This window comes from Heliconius melpomene, chromosome 4 (genome assembly GCF_056956725.1).
Source record: "Heliconius melpomene rosina isolate 202511_hmr_F chromosome 4, ASM5695672v1, whole genome shotgun sequence".
NCBI classification, from domain to species: domain Eukaryota; kingdom Metazoa; phylum Arthropoda; class Insecta; order Lepidoptera; family Nymphalidae; genus Heliconius; species Heliconius melpomene.
In genome coordinates, this window is record NC_140392.1 from 1,621,312 (window position 1) to 1,639,394 (window position 18,083).

Below are 18,083 nucleotides of genomic sequence, written 5' to 3' on the forward strand. Positions count from 1 at the left end.
AGGGAACCTAGTGTTAACACACTCCGTTCGCCACTTTCCACCGAATTTTCGATATGTATCTATAAGAAATTTTATATACAAGACACATTAAAAGTTAAAACTCCAAATCGAATTAATTACCTAAAAATTAAAATTTAAAATTGACAAAAAAGTATCCATAATAACTATTCTAATAAAAAACTATCCAATTTCGAGTAATAAGAAAATTTTAGCTTCTGCTTCATAATAAACAATAGTCTCTCCAGTCGCCTTAAGCCCAATTCCAGTATAATAGCCTGCCATTTTAATCGCTGCGGGCAAGAGTAGAATACCTAAATTACTCCGACATCAAGGTTGAAAACAAGAAAATGATCAGAAACCATGAACGTAAAATCTTGATTCGTTAATTATTAAGATTACAGTTTGATGAAAAGGCATGAGCTTTTAGTTATAGTTTTACTTAATTCTAACAGTTTAGTTATAGAGAGCGTAGTGTCTAGATTATTTAGTGCTTAGTGGCAGTACTTCACGCCGAATTTTGTCTTGCCAAAGCGGGGACGTGAAATAATCCAATGCGCCACAGGTGGAGATGCTATCCACATGGGTATTGAAATGAGAGACTGGACCCGTGCTTACCACAGAATTTTTACTAACAAAAAATTTTATCTGAAAATAAAAAAATCCTTTTACATAACAAGATCCGTTCGTTACTAAACTTGAGAAATTGTTTGCGCTGTAAGTCGCCTCATATTCAAAACCTATAGGGTAATTTCCATGGACGAATTTGGCACGAAGTGAGAACTTACAATACAAATAAAGAAAACAATTCAAAAACATTATAGATAAGTATTCCATAGAAAAATCTAATTATATAGAAAAGAGTCAAATTGTCAACATTTATAAATTGTATTTCCCATTGACATACAATCCTGAAATTGGTACAGAACGCTCGATATGCGAGTTCGAATTGCATTTGACCTTTTTTTTAAACCAAAAACGTCCAAAAGAAACTTAATGCGTCAACTTGCAGTAAACCATCTGCACCAATGACCTTGCGCTTTAAATGACGAATAAAAGACCGCTCTCAAAAATGCATCACATTTCAATTCAGTGAGTGAATGGTGAAAGTATGAGCTTTTTGTACATATACGTGATATACGGACGCCATGGACATGACCCACTTTTTAAAAACATTCGCCATATTCGCAAAAACGATCGAGCTTATATCGGAAACTGGTAAACGCATCTGTTTTGACTCGTATATATCAATTTTATATTAACGGTCCCGCGACAGCTTTATATAATTGTTTTGAAGTTATTCTGTATGTTGTAAATGTGAAAGATTGTGAGTTCGATTTCCACTCGACTAAAATGAAATATTTAATATTTTCATTTCTTTGCGCTGGTACTGAGGCAAAGAGCGGCGTTGAGTTCCGCTACTCAACAGGCAATACCTTCAGAATTAGGTGGAAAGTGAATCATGTACAAATATTTTAATAATTTTAATAGAATGATTGAAATAATTATTAAAATATTCATATCATAAGGCATTATTATATACATGCCACATCATGTGCCATAATCATTACGTGTCATAATAAATTGTAAATGGCCACTGCTATTAATAACCTGCTAAATGCTAAAATATTTACACTAATTTGGGATTTCCAAATTAGTAAACGCAATTAGTTAATTGGTCGTTAGGACATTTACATTCTGGTTGTAGGGTACTAAGGCTATTTGCAACAAATATTAGCTTTGGCTGTGTTGTATTTATAGAACGAAATACTCGAACCAAGTTACAAATTAAAAATTTCATGGGTATACATGTACTTTAATATACTACTCATATAGGATTTTTACAGTATAAATTTATTCAAAAATTCACACATCCCTGTGTTATACCAGAACTAAAAATTAAACTTATATATTAAGCATAGATCTCCCTATGAAACCTACCTAAAAACAAAATATTCCCAAGAATTTAGAGCGAAAATATCAAATAGAATATTAATTGTTCCATTACGATCTTTCTACAACTAGACGTCTCAAGTCTCATTATTAAAAGAAAATGAGAACACAAGCGCAGCCTCGAGCACCACCTCGGGCAACGCTAACAACATCGAATAAACAAAAAATACACTCGTTATAAATCTAAATACTATTCGAGAGTCACAGAAACAAAAACAAAATGTAAATACAGTAGAAGTAGCGAAAATATAATTTTTCTTTTTCTTTAAATTGTACATGGTTTGCTAGACCAAGGAATCATTTATGAAGTATCTGAAGAATGGAAATTAAAAAGAAATCAAACATAAAGTTGGCGACATTCTTCATTTCTTCTTCTTCTTCATTTATTCGTGTTTTCTTTTCATATTTCGATCACTAATCGAGAGAGTCGTTATATTTATTTTCATTTATTCACTCTTGAACAACAAACAGGCCAATCTTAGCGCAGGGGCACTTACGTAGGACAGTATACCCGACTGGTTGTGGGTTCGATTCTAACTCGAGGAAATGAAAAATGTAACGAGGCAAAGCGTGACGGAGAGTTCTCCCGCTTAACACGCAATACCCTCAGATTTCAGCGGAAATTGAGGAACGGGAGTGTCTTAATGGCAACGTCCCCAGCCAAAAAAAGCTCAAAACCATCTACAAGTATTAAATTAATGAACACATCTTTCCATGAGTATTTAAATAAGTATTTATAAACTTCAAATAAGTCACATTATAAACTATGGAAAATTAAAGCAATCATCGGCTCTCACAGAGTCGGAAATGAGAATACAAATCGAAATGCGTGGAAAATATTCACAGCTTTAATGAACGAGGAATTTTGTCTTTTTTAAAAAAAAAAATATAATAACAATGCTGAGTGAATATAAAATAATATGTAATTACCTCTTAATGGAAAATCTCTGAATTAAATGGAAAACTCTTTAAAACAGGGTAGAATCACCTAAAGGTTCCGTTTTTATCATGAGGTCTGGAAAAATATACAAAAATGCGAAAAAATACCACTTGAAGTTTATACCTATGTCAGTAAAATAAAAAAAGTAATTCAATTTATAGGTAAAACTGAACCTTTTCGACAACGTGTCCATTATTCATTATACCACAAATGATTTAAAGCCAATAATAATTCATCTCCCTTCAATTGCTTACCTACTACCTACTTTAGCCTAACATGTAAATTCTCTCATATACCCTTAAAAAGATTTATATTCTCATTAATAACGTGCCTACGAATATAACGTGAAAGAGCTATGGAATTTATTTTTATTTAACATTCGAAGTACAATAAAAATACAGTGCTTATTGTTTGAGTTACCCAATTATAGTAGTAATAAATCGTAAGCTGAATTGCTTTTACCTTGACATGTTGTATCTCGTTTCATTTTCAGAGTAAAAATGTGCAATTTTTGGTAAACAGTAATAATCTCTTATTATTTTTAAGTATTTTCTTTTTATCGCCATAAAATTTGCGAGGATCTAAATAGGATTCGAATCGTGGAACTGGGGCACAATCCCACGGATTCGAAGGGATTCGTTCCCACTCGAGAACATTAATATAGATATTTTGTTTTTTCGCTCTGATAACAAGGCAAAGTGCGGCGTTGAGTTGTGCCACTCAATACGCCACCAGATAGTGGTATGTGGGGAAGGGAATATGTCAACACTAGGTTCCCAGGTTCCTATCCTGTAAAAAGAAAGAAGGTTCTTTCTAAACGTAGGTATGTTGGTATTCTAAATTACCACTAATTACGCTTTCTAAAGGATTTTCTCTTTCTTCTAATATCAGAACTTTCGCATAATAAGAATTACTCAAGAAATTTAACCAGGGCAGAAAAAACTATTATTTAAACTATTATAATTTAAAATGGAAGAATATGACAAGAAGGACGGTCACTTGAGACACTCGCTAGTAATTGACAACAGAACTTGACACGAGGACCTGCTGCAAAGTGAAAAATAGAGGAAATATGCTTTCTCATTTTCCTCTTCACTCTGTTGGAATTTGTACAAAAATGTGAACATTATAAGTTGTACTACATAGTTCTTAGCTTTACACTGTATCTCCCATATAGCAAGATAGGCAGAGGGAACCCGGGAACCCAGCGTTAAGGCACTCCATTCCTCTCTGCCGATTTCTCGAGGCATAGCGCGTTGTAATTAATTCGCCGGCTACAATTTGCTGTGAAATCGAAATCACATATAATTGATAGTGTATAAATAGTATAAATCGAACCCACAATCATCTTATTTACACTTGTGCCACTGCGACACAGCGGCTTCGAAAGCCATAAAAGTGAAGACCAAACAGCTTATTTATACCAACATACTCGCATACAAGCAATTTATTTATTACAAAGTGCTTTTTATTTAAATGTCAGACAGTGCAAAGCGGCTAGAAAACAAAAACTATTTGTACCAGGCACACATAAGTCATGGCGTAGTTGTATAAAACAAACGTGAGATAAGACCGGCCGTACATTGGAGATTATCTGACGTATGTTTTTGTTGTGTTATTGTTTTTTTTTTGTATGTAGCGGTTCGTTGCTTTTACATATAATAAGATTATAATTACATTGAATGCGTAAATGTTATGAAATTTTTATCTAAATTATTTTAATTGGCTTTGGACAGTGTATATTTTCGGCTGTGCGTTGTCTATCAGTCTCTTAGCAATGTAAGAGTAGACATACAATAAATATAATATTATATTCACAAACAAAAACAAATGATAAATCTGCAAACAGCACATCAAAATTATCAACTGTACGAATTAGGTTCAGAACTATACAACAGAAAAATTCAGAACTATATAAGGGTTCCGTTTTTACTTTTTAAATACCTTAAAAATGTAAACTAAATACATAATTGAATCACTTCCCTAGCATGGTTTTTTTTTACCATGAGGTTAATGCTGTAAGCCCTATTGGCTTTTACAGTCTAAATACATATTTACATATAAACATTTACAAATTAACCTCTTCAATGTCCAACGACCGTTATATTTTTCCAATAACAGAGAAGCGACGCTTTCAATGCACTTTGTGCCTGTCGTTAGCAGAACGGTGTTCGAGAGCTCAATCGGTGCGGCCGTGCTTGAAAATTACTTGTGATTCTATATTGGGAAACTGCGAATATAAATTCAATATCTATTTATATACTGTTTAATTTAATTAAAGCAGACATGATTTTGTCCCGGGGAAAAGCAGATTAATTCGTAGGAATACCACATAATCTATATCTATATATATAAAATCAAAAGGTCACTCACTCATCACGAAATCTCAGAAACTACAAGTGCTAGGAATCTCAATTTTTGCATAGGAGTTACTTATAGGACGTAGGTGCTCGCTAAGACGGGAATTTGCAATATTCAATTTCTAAGGGGTTGTTTTTGGGGTCGAAACTTTATATGAAACTTCGTTACTACAAATGCTAGATATCTCAAATTTTGCATCGACGTCACTAGGACGTAGTCATGGAGACAGAAATTAATAATAGCATAGTTCACGCGGGTGAAACCGCGAGCGGAAGGCTAGTATTATATATATATAAAATCGAAAGGTCACTCACTCATCACGAAATCTCAGAAACTACATGTGCTAGAAATCTCAAATTTTGCATTGGAGTTATTTATAAGACATAGGTGCTCGCTAAGACGGGAATTTCCAATATTCAACTTCTAAGGGTTTGTTTTTGGGGTTGAAAGTTTGTATGAAACTTCGTTACTAATGTCTCTTTAATTTAGTAACGTAAACGAATGACAAAGACAAATGTTAGACATTTGTCTTTGTCATTCGTTACTAAATTCTAGGAGTCTCAAATTTTGCATGAACGTCATTTATAGGACGTAGGTACTCAGGGAGACAGAAATTTATAATAACGCAGTTCACGCGGGCGAAGCCGCAGGCGGGCCGCTATTACATATATATTGAAATACTAAATATGTGGCAGTTGACATTACATAAGGTTATATCAAATTATCCATCAGAAAACTTTATAATAAAAAATAGCCTGTCATCGCAAAATCAGGCCATTAAAAATAATAATAAAAAAATATCTAAAATATATTTAATATTTAAAATATATTTAATATTTTAATTACCATTTCATATAAAAAAATCCAACATATAGGTACCATAAGTAAAATATTTATTCAATGAACACAAACCAACAGGCAGGCAGAACAGCCCTCCACCTATCATGCGAAGGAGGCCACCACACCACTTCTGCTCTCCTGGTGTCGCGAGGAGCGTCGCGCGAGGCTCGCGACCACAGCGGCCGCACCCCCCTACACCAGGCCGCGGTGCACCGCCATACGGAGCTAGTGCGAGTGCTGTTGGATACTGGGTGCAATGTTAATGCAATAGATAATGTAAGTTTATGGTTGCCTGGTGTTTGGTGATTTATTTGGTTTGTGTTATCTGTTGTCCTGGTTGGAGGGGAACAGATTATAATTAGTATAAAGATTTAGTATTACAAAATATAATCTATAATAATATCTATCTATAATATATATATATAGCTAAGATAAAATAGCGGCCTTAAGTTCTGCTACTCAAGACGCAATGCCTTGATAATTCGGCGGAAAGTTGGGAGAGGAGTGTCTCAACACAACACTATTCTTCCTCTGCCTACCTATGATATGCAAGATACAGAGTGAGCTGAAAAAAATTAAATACAAAGTTATTATGATTTTATAAATATTATTGTATTTTATTAAATTACTTATATAGTTTTAAAAGTTGAAAACAAAAACTTTTATTATAAGAGCAAACTATGCGATGCAAAGAGGCACTAGCTCCAAGCATTCTCAACTTGATAGCACAAATATTTGAACTATTCAAAGTGCATTCCCCAACGTGTCGCAAACTTATGTGTTCCTGGTTCATGGAAATACGTAAATGATATACGCATACTTTGTAGTTTGTTGGCGTTTTTTTTTTCAATAAATAATTCAGAATTTTATTAATCTGTATTTTGTAAACGGTACTATTCGAGTGTTATTAACATATTGGTTGTGGGTTTGAGTCTCATTCGGGGGAATTAAATATTTTCATTTGCACTCAGTTAAGGACGCAGTGTCTCGTATTTATCGGGCGGAGAGTAAAGGAATTTGCCTACTCTGCTATATAAAAAATATGTAGGAAAAACTATATAGAAAAAATATAATAATTCTAAGCAATAAATACAAAAAATACCGTTCAGTATAATATACCAAATTATGTCATGAAACAACCACTAAATATATACATATAATTTCTCCTTGGATAGACGTTTTCTTGTTTTCTTGTCATATGTCAAATTATGACAGACATATTGGCGGGGAGGTGAAATCTGAATTTAGTAATTTCGTAATATTATTTATTCAACATTAATATTGTAAGTGCTCATTTTCTTACACGTGTAAGAGAAAATTAATTAATTAAGAACGAGGCGTCGGTGCTTTTAGCGTCGATGGAATTACAGGCATTCTAAATATTTATAGCTTTTCGTTTCTTAATTTATATCTTAATCTTATAGGTTATGGTGAGTGAAAATTTATTTTTTATTGACTCAATTAAAATGTATAATTGTAATACGTAATGAAAGTTACATAATTATAAAATGTAAAAATATTTTTCGCAAGCAGTAGCCATTAACAGTCGCACAATTGTTCCCCTTCGCCACGAATGTCCTCAGCCATACGGAATTCCAGTACACTTATTTATTTTTATGTGTTTTCTTATGTTTTTCTATAGAATGGGGTAACGGCGCTACAGATGGCCTGCGCTCAAGGTTGTCGCGGCATTGTGGAGCACTTACTCGCATTTGGTGCTGATGTCCATTTGCAAAATAATGTAAGATTAACATTTTACCTTTTATGCTTAGTGGCTTTTATGGTAGTTTTAAGTTTTGTGTGGCCTTAGGTTCAAGTTCAACAAAATATATGTATTGTAACGGAATATTTATATTTCTTCGCTCTGGTATCACCATAAGGCGCAATTTTGTGTTCTGCTACGAAAATTGGACGGCGCGTGGGGAATCGAGTGATTTAACACTAAGTTCCTTCTGTCTCTCCTGAATAAAAGATCATTTTTAACAAACACTAAACAAACAATAAATTACTAATGTTTATTATTTACATTAAAATATTAACATAAACTTTTTAAATATAGTAAAATAAATTCTTTAAAAACAGGTAGGTTCTTCAGCTTTACACGCGGCGTGTGCTGCAGATGCTACTGACATTGTGGAACTGCTGCTCGCGCATGGAGCTGATCCAGCACTCACCGATCAGGTTAGTATGAAATGTTTTTAGGGATTAAAGGGGATTGCTGATAAAAAAAAATAATTGTAATTACAAAAAATCTTTACATGTATTTTTTTTTGTGTAAGCAGAGGGACCCTGGGACCCTAGTGATAAAAAAATATGTGTAATACAAGCAGGCGAAGCCGCAAACGGGTCGCTAGTAAATACACAAATAGATAAGTACATAATAAATTTGAATATAATTAAATAAAATGAATAATTAATTAACTAATTAGTTACGGTGGAACCGTCCCAACCACACCCAGAGTGTCCCGTGAGACCAACCGCTTTCACTTACAAGGAGAGCATAAGTTCACAAGTGCCTCATGCATACAAAGTACGTTTTACTATCAAATCTGATGGAGTCATGTATAGTTTTAAAAAAGACTTTGTAGTTCTTTTTGTCTGTGTCCCGCGTGAAGAAGGGTAGGCAGAAGAAACTTAGTGTTAGGACACTCCGCTGAAATTCTGGAGGTTTTGCGTTTTGTAAGGAGGAAATCAATGCCGCACTTTGCCTCGACACCATAGCGAAGAAATGATAATATTAAATATTTAATTATCGAGTGGGAATCGAACCCACAACCTGTCGCGTTTACACTCTGGCCTTACATAACTGGCCTTGTTAGTTCTACAAAATAAGGAACACACATATTTCTTCTAGCTTGCTTCTTCTAATTGAAATAAAGACAAAATATCATCTAAATGTAAGTCGCGTTCGCGGGCGAAAGGTTCCGTACCATTACCTATAAAAACGACAACAAAATCACATTTGTAATTGAACTCGTTAAATATTTATTTTATTCTGTTTATAAGGTTTCGTACCTCAAAAGGTAAAAACGAAAACCCTGTAGAATTACTTGTCCGTCTGTCAAGACCATTTCAATTCATTTCATTATCAAGCTGAACTTAATATTTAGGGCTCTCAGGTACCTTACCTCAGATCACGGAAAAAAAGAAGCTTTTAAATCAACGTAAAAAGATATGAGCGTACAACGTTTTTGATAGGATATGAACTTCCCATTTGTTTCCCGTGGGCCTACAGTATAAAACTTAGCACGAAGTTAGAACTTACAATACAAATAAAGAAAATATCTGGAAAGTGAAAATTTATAGCTTATTTTGTACAAAACAATCATTACAAACCTTTACTTGTAGTTCATTTCATACAAAATGTGTGAATATGTCCGCAAGTTTAAATTGTTCAACTTTTATAAATTATATTTCCCGTTGACCTACAATCCTAAAAATGATATAGCCTCGGTGAGCGAATCCGACTTGTACTTAACCGGTTGTTTTAGTAGGTATTTGTTTTTTTACATTATCTGTGAAACGAGGTTCCGTTTTACCCTTTGGCTAGGGAACTCTAAAAAGATACAAAAAAAATTATAAAACTAACTGACATGGAAAGTGACACAACCGATTCCTCACAAACACCAGGAAAGCATACAGCTATAGCATCTTTCACAACACCTTCTCAAGTCTCTTCACATAAACAATAAACAACGTAGCGTAGATGCAATACAAACCTATAGTCATGATAAAAAGAGATAGCATTAAATAACCTATGAATACTGTAAAAATGCAATATTGCTATCCTCTTTTAAATCTATGTGTTAGAAAGAGATGGAGATGTGAGATGATTATTATTTTGTTTTCCGTCTCTCTCTATAAATATGGCTTATCACCGAACATTTACATATGAAACGCTTGATGCCTTCACATACCAGGAAAACATGAAGTAACCGGTAGGATGAACCAAAATATTTAATCAGAGGATTGAGGGATAGTTTTAAAGTAGTAAATAACATTGTTGTTATTTTAAAAGGTTTTTTTGGCTCATTTATTTTTAAAATCTTTAAAATGTTATTCCACACAATGTATAAATATCCCGCCAAGTCCATATTTTTATACTTTACTTAGGTTTTTTTAATTATTATTATTTTAGAAACAATAATGTATTTACAGATATTCTTTAATTGCTACGGTTTCGTCAAAAATCAGTTCGATGTGTAACTTAACGACTTTGAATTTGATTGTTGTCAAATGTACCATACAATCTGTGTTGTATCTACTTTTTTATTAATTTAACAAAAATCTTTTAAGTTTTAAATTTCTGCGCATATTTTCATAAAGGGGTACCAAGTTTCTGCTTCACGTATAGATATGACTGTAACAATGGCATACGGTTATGTTAAGACTATTAACATAGTTAATTAAATTGTAAAAAAAAACAAAAAAATAAATATGTAAGATATTTTAATTTTACTTAAGAAAAAATAGGATTAAAAAAACTTAAACTAAAACTAATTATTTCCTTGTCAAGGAAAAATTTAATAATTATATCGTTTAAATTTAATCCACATAATTTTATCATCTTTGTCTTCATTTATTCATCCTAAAGGATATCGTCCATGTCTTCATTTCACTGCAAATACATAATAATATATTGGTTAATAAAAATAAAAAGAAACACTAAAAGTCATCCCTATAACGGATTAACCTTAAACCTATTGAAATACCGTTCCTCATACAAACTATGAATGAACATCACTACTGATGTATGACGAAACGCTTTATAGTTCTGTACACCAGGAGAGCATGACCCCAACAGAAGTATCCAATAAAACTAGTTCCATATACAGAGTAGTGTAACAACATCGATGACAACTGTGGTTTTTTTTTTATTTATTTGTCACGTATCAAGCGGACCCCTTTTAGTGACCAGGGTAGCAGAGGTTTGGTGGAGTTCGTTCGGAAGTCAGACATCGATATTTCATCTGTTCTCATATACTGTTTTGAATGAATGCGCAGTCGTAACCCAATCGATAGGCTTAATATGAGAGATTTTTTCTGTATCCCGCACACAGCAGGGTAGTCAGAAGGAACCTAGTGTTAAGACACTCCGTTCCCCACTTTCTGCCGAATTCTGGAGGCTTGCGTGTTAAGTGGCAGAACTCAATACTGTACTTTGCCTCGACACCAGAGCGAAGAAATGGACATATAAACGTAAATAAATATTTCACTTCCTGGAGTGGGGATCGAACCCACAACCGTCGCGTTACAGTCACACCCTTGTGCCGCTGCGCCACGACGGCCTCAGGTAAACGTTTCTACAACAAAAACATTCAAAGACCTCTCCAACCTAAGTAAGCATAAGGAGAGGACTTCTCTCACTAACATCACATCAAACACTCGAAAAGGTAAAGAGGGATGAGCAGTCCGGGGATTTTGAATCACTAGTGAAACTTAACTGACCAATGTATATTTAAGTGTAAAAACATATGATTTTATATTATACTAGCGGACGCGCGCAGCTTCGCGTGCGTATTTAGGGGTGAATTCTAATTACCCATGAAACACATGTTCAATTAAATATTTTTTATTAAGTCTAAATACCTATCAATTTTTATAAAAATCGGTGGCGATTTAAGAATTTTTCCATACAAACTTTTAACCCCTTATTGGCACCCTTAGGGGGAGAATTCTAGAAAACGATGAAATACGTGTTCAATTAAATACTTTTAAAAATCTAAATTTCAAGATTAGATTTTATAAAAATCGGTGGCGATTTTTTTTTTCCATACAAACTATCAACCCCTATTTCACCCCTTTAGGGTTAAAATTTTTTGAAATCCCTTCTTAGTGGATGTCCAGATTACAAAAGTAAACATCTGTCCAAATTTCACGTTTCTACGCACAGCGGTTACAGCTGTGCGTGCGTCTTACCCCAGTCAGTGAGGACAGGTCCTTTTATATATATAGATTTAATATTGTTATAATATCATTTTGTTTTCTTTTCGTTCTTAAATAACTCCAAATCTACTTTATTTTAAAAAAACTAAACAAAAATACAATTCTTAGATTAGTGCACATCTCATCAACACTGACTTAAATACATTACTATGTACGTGTATGGCAAGGTAGGCTGAGGAAACCTAGGGTTAAGGGATTCCGTTCTTCACTTCTCGACAATTTTTTGTTTAAATGGCGGAGTCCAAGCAGCTTTGTCTACGAGAACAGCGAAATGACAATGAATTAAATATAATTATTTCCTCGAATACGATTTGAATCCACAACCTCACATTTATGGCCTCTTTCCACTTTACTGCAAAAGCGTAGGACCTTGTTGGGGTTGAAATTAGTGGACTGTATAAACATAAACGTTTAATAAAGGAAACTTTGACAAGACAAATTTCGGTGTAACGACGACGCGACATATGATAAGCAAAGAGAAATGAAGAGAATAAATGGTAGGCGCACCCCGCGCACCGCGCCATAGCAAGCTTCGTTGTCGTCAATTGCCCAGCGCATGCGCACAGTCAAACTAGCGCCATCCCGCGACATCAGTCACAAACACCACGATTTTCTATTGATATGCATTACGCAAAGGATGTTATTAGAATGATTAATTTGCAAAAAAACAAAACAAATCAAAATACAAAGCTGAGTAAAGGAATATATCTGCATATATCTAATTCAGAAAATAATATATAAAATACAAAAAATTAGTAAAGTATCTTCGTTAGAAAATACTCTTCTAATTCAGGGGACACCCGGGTTTGAACCGGGGACCATTCGATCTGCAGTCGAATGCTCTACCACTGAGCTATATCCCCACTGGTAGATATTTTGAATAAAACTTATATGTCCTAAAAATACTGAAAAAATATTTTAAAAGCAGGTATTTAAAAATATTTTTTACATTATTAGATTATTAGTTATAAATAAAAATATTACAAAAATGAAACGCAACATTGGAAATGCAGTTTGCATTACAACAAATACATATTAGAGACAATATTTTAATAAATTAAAACATAATTTTTTTTGTTAGTAGGTATCTATCTAGTTATTCGACTATTCAAAAGTGCTTGTAATAGTTTATTTGAATAAAGAATATTTTGAATTTGAATTTGAAATTATTAATACAGTATTGAACATTTCATATTGTCTTTTAAAACACGAAATTAATTAACTAATATTATATTGTTACACCATATAGTTACATTAGGGAGGAAGAAGCAAACTCGGGATTTACTCGAACGTCATTGAGACCTATTGGGTTGCGAAGCTTAAATGATAACAAGAAAACAATGTCACATATCTTTTGACCGTTGGGGGGGGGGGTTAAAAAAATCTCTTGCATAAACATACTCAGCGCGTCAGATATTGATATCATCAATTTCCTACGTCTTCTTAAACATGAAAATATGTTAATCTGACAGTTTCCATGATGGTGATGGAGATGGTCAAGGCGGCCATTGTGGCAAACTGGTACACTCAAGGTAGCTCGGCGACGACGACGATGCCGCCAAGTATATTGGTGGACTAATGAGTTAACCGAATTGCGGGCGTCCTGTAATCGGGCGCGGCGGACATACACAAGGTGTAGAAGGCGAAATGACCTTGATCTTACACTTGAAGACTAGCTGCGGAGTGAAAAAAAGAATGCTCTCCAGCCCGAAGACGATCATATCAAGAAGTGGCACGCTTGACTGAAGCCGGACCTCGCCTTATCGTTGACCGCATCAAAGCGCTGGGTCTGAGGGTCTCGATGCCCAAAACAGAGGCCCTCCTATTCCATGGCCGGCGCAGGGGTCCCCCCCGTAGGGCTACTCTGAAGATACAGGGTCAGGAGGTGGAGGTACGGACCCAGATAAAATATCTGGGTCTGACCCTGGACGGTCTATAGTCGTTTAAATCGCACTTCGCTCTGCTTGCACCAAAGCTTATAAACTGCGCCGGAGCCCTTGGCAGGCTACTGCCGAATGTCGGAGGGCCGGATTCATTTTAAGCCTTATCTTCTTAATTTTACGTGTCAGTTTCGCTTAACTATTTCTTTAATTTCTTTCTTTCCTTCTGTAAGTGTTAGATTGTTCTCTCTTTGTGTATCTTGTGTGTAGAATAAATTTTATTGCATAAGTATCAAATAATTTTAATTGGCGTATCTCATATTAACCGCTTTAATACCATCACGAAATGATACCAGATCCCAAAAGGTCCAAAGGTCCCATCCGATATCCAATTTAAACTTTTTAACTTGACATTCCCGAATAACTGGACATATAGAACTGACGACTAATTTGGTAAAAACCGAGTAAAATAACAGTATATGTATGTATTAACATGAAATCGTAAAATTTATAAAAAATTGTTAAGTACCTTTGAAGCCGTCGTGGCGCAGCGGCACAAGGGTGTGACTGTAACGCGACGGTGGTGGGTTCGATCCCAACTCGAGGAAGTGAAATATTTATTTACGTTTATATTTCCATTTCTTCGCTCAGGAGGTTGAGGAAAAGCGCGGCGTTGAGTTTTTTTGCCACTCAACACGCAATGCCTCCAGAATTCGGCAAAAATTGGGGAACGGAGTGTCTTAACACTAGGTTCCCTCTACCCTGCTGTGTGCGAGATACATCGTGAAGCTGATTTATTTTATTTTATAATGTAAAGTATATAGAATATATGGACCGTACGCTTTAAGCCGTAAGGACCTTTTGCATAAGTTTAATAATATGTTTACGTGTTAATATTGTTTTGTTCTTACTTCCTACTTGACTTTATCTAGACATGCATTCTGTAGAGATAAATATATTTTTTAGTTGTTTCAAAAAATGGCTATTATATCTTAATCCTGATTGAATCTTTGTCACTGGTTTTTAACCCACGCTTCCGATGATAAATTGATGAGTTGGTTTTACGCAAATTCAATTTAGCGCGAACGTCGATTGGGGCGAAAATAAACTCAATTACTAATTAAATGAACGGAAAATATACCGGTATCAGAAGTACTCGTATTGATAATATAATATTGATTTGATTTGTCTTTGTTTGACGCTAATAATTGAATTTAGATGTTTTATTTATTACAACGGTTGTTTTTATTGTTTGTTTTGTGTGAAATAGTCCATTTTGATATAGATATAAATAGAAATCTTCTTCTTCCGGGTATTAATCCCGGTTATTACCAGGGTCTGCCTTCCTACTCAACCTACTCCACTTTGCACGGTCTTTTGCGTCCTCGGTGGTTAGACCATTGGCTTTCATGTCCTGCATCACGACATCCAACCAACGCTTCCTCGGGCGTCCGGGAGGTCGCGCTCCGGGAACTGGTATAGCAAGGCACTTGCATCCGACATAGTTCTTAGGCCGTAAGGCCGTAACGATAGATATAAATAGAAATAACTAGGAATATTTCATGTTTAGAACGTTACCTACGTTAAATTATTTGATTCAGCGTTTGTAAATCTGTAAGATTAAATATTTACTTCGTTCTGTAAGATTAAATATTTATACTAAGAGTATGTATTGAAATAGTCAAATATTTCTATATTATTAAAAACTCACAACATAGTAGCCAATCAATTATAAATTAGAAAAAAAAATCAGAATTCTAATTAAAAATTTCGATCAGATCCTCTTCAGCCGCATTGCCATACATTATTCATACACCAAAGGAAGCGAGAGGTTAAAGAAAAACAGAGGATCGTATGAAAAAATAATCGCGAGTTGACTTTAACCCCGCTCCCTCCTCTGCCCTCCTTCCTCCCCCTCCCCGTTAACCCCGAGGCTGACTGTGAATTATTGAGGGTCCCGCACCGCTCAGCTCACCTGGCAACTCGACATCCGCTGCATAATACAAATAGTAGTGCCTTATATGCGTTGTGGGAAAGTTCTCAGTAAATACGTATCGTAACTTATTCGTATAAAATTCTTTTTTTTATAGATTGATAGAGGGAACCTAGTGTTAAGTACTATTTTCCACCCAATGTTTGAGGCGATTCTGATGGGGAAATCAACGTCACGAAATCTTTTTAGAGCAAAGAGATAAAAATAATTTGCGGAGTCGAAAAATATTAATATAGATACTTTCTATTTAAAAGTCTACACATTATATCACACAGCTCTCGAAGTAACAAAAACAAATTGTTGAAGTTTATACGCAAGATTAATACACCTGCTTTCAATACCAGTGTACGAGAAAAAATTACATCTAAGATATTCCAATCCTTATCAAAATTTCATCGTAAACACTCGAAGATTTTTTTTATAAAATTATTATGATTTAGATTTATTATTGTTTTTGTCGTTGGGAAAACAAATTGAATTATCTTGACATCCTCTGACATTCTTCTGATAATAGCTACGAAGGCTTTTATGTAAAAGTGCCGGAAAATTAAATTATCTAATAATGGATCGGTTTTCTTTATAAAGACCCCAACTTGGAGGTTCTCGTGGCGCAGTAGGTGAGGTCTGACTGTAAGCATAGTGGCTGGCCAGTCGAGGGAAGTAATTAAATAATAAATAAGAATTTAAGCTGAAATGAATAACTTAATATTTTTCTTTTCCTTTTTTTTTGTTTTTTTTTCTGCCATTACACATTTTATTCTTACCATTTAGTTCTTATCTTTATCTATGTATGTATGTAGTAGTTATATATATATATATATATATATTTATATGTATGTATATTAATACGGCTATATGTATTTATGTATGCTTTGTATGTGTTATGTATGGTAAATATATTCTTATTTATTTTATACCTTTAATTTTTTTTTTTTTTTTGCACCCTACCCATATCTTAATTTGCTATTTCCTCTGCCTTAAGGTTGCCTGGCAGAAATTGCTATTAAGCAATAAGGCCGCCTTTTGTACATTTATATAATTTTATTGTATTTTTTTGTGTCTTTTCCTGGGTGTACAATAAAGAGTTATTATTATTATTAATATTTTTATTTCCAATGTTTCGAGATTTCCGTGGGCAGTGGGGAACGGAATGTATTACACCAGGTTCCCTCTACTTACCCTGCTATGTGCGGGTATGCTGTGATAAAACAAGGTGCGGCGATAAGCTCTGCCATTCAATACATGCTCTCTCTACCTATCCTGTTCCATGTAAGTAATATAGTAAAAAAAAATATTGTAGCAATATAAAAATAAAAAATATGTTTTTGTAAATTTGAATACAGGCAAATATGTACAAGAACCGAATGAAATTATTTTCCCATCAGTAGGCGTATCACGTAAAATCGGTTGAACGAACATTTTGTGGTTTATGTCAAATAAATAAATATTTCGGATATCTCATAACGCACTACCTATCTTGTTTCAGGGAAGATATATCTTGCAATAAATATTAATATTTATACGTTCCACTATCACTTTTAAGTGTTATTTTTTATTATGACTTGTGCAAATTTATTTTTACAGCTTAACGATTTTCCCCCGCCTCGCAGGGTATGCGAAAGAAAAGGAACATAATGTTAAGACACTCCGTTACCGTCACTATCCCAATTTTCTACTAGAACGGAGAAAATAATCTGGAAATGCAAAATGTGGCTTAAAAACGTTTAACGGTTACCAGAGCGGGAATGAAAACCCAAACTTTTAAGGAGTAACTAATTTCAAACAAGCCCCAACTCATGCGAAAATATAACTTGAAACTACATACATACGAGTAGCATGAGAAACAGAAAACATTCCCTTACTCTGACAACTTCACGTAACTACGTACCTGGGAGTAAGTAAAGCTACTTGTTGATATATGTTCCTCTCATACCTATAAAGTGAGCTCAAGCCGACACAGCTTTCCTGTGCTCTAAAAAAAATAAATATTTGGGTGAAATTAAATCACAGACTTAATATTTTCAATATTTTGTGTAATATTTTAACATTTTGAGGAATAAATATTAAAAATAATTGTATTGATAACAGTTTAAAATGAAATAAAATATTTTAGTAGAATTCTTCCTCGTCAATGGATCATGTTTGTTATAATTATAAAAATCATTAGCAGGTA

At 34.2% G+C, this 18,083-nt stretch overlaps 1 protein-coding gene and 1 non-coding gene across 2 annotated transcripts in view; one reads left to right on the forward strand and one right to left on the reverse strand.

Annotated features, from left to right (window-relative positions):
• Positions 1-18,083, forward strand: part of LOC146539371 (uncharacterized) — a 48,798-nt gene that overhangs the window by 19,611 nt on the left and 11,104 nt on the right. The window contains exons 6-8 of the mRNA XM_085185031.1: positions 6,170-6,367; positions 7,734-7,832; positions 8,174-8,272. Of these exons, the coding sequence (XP_085041157.1) occupies positions 6,170-6,367; positions 7,734-7,832; positions 8,174-8,272 (396 nt within the window). The remainder of the gene's footprint in view (positions 1-6,169; positions 6,368-7,733; positions 7,833-8,173; positions 8,273-18,083) is intronic.
• TRNAC-GCA (transfer RNA cysteine (anticodon GCA)) lies at positions 12,829-12,900 on the reverse strand. The gene has a single exon. It is a non-coding gene; the product is annotated as a tRNA-Cys (tRNA).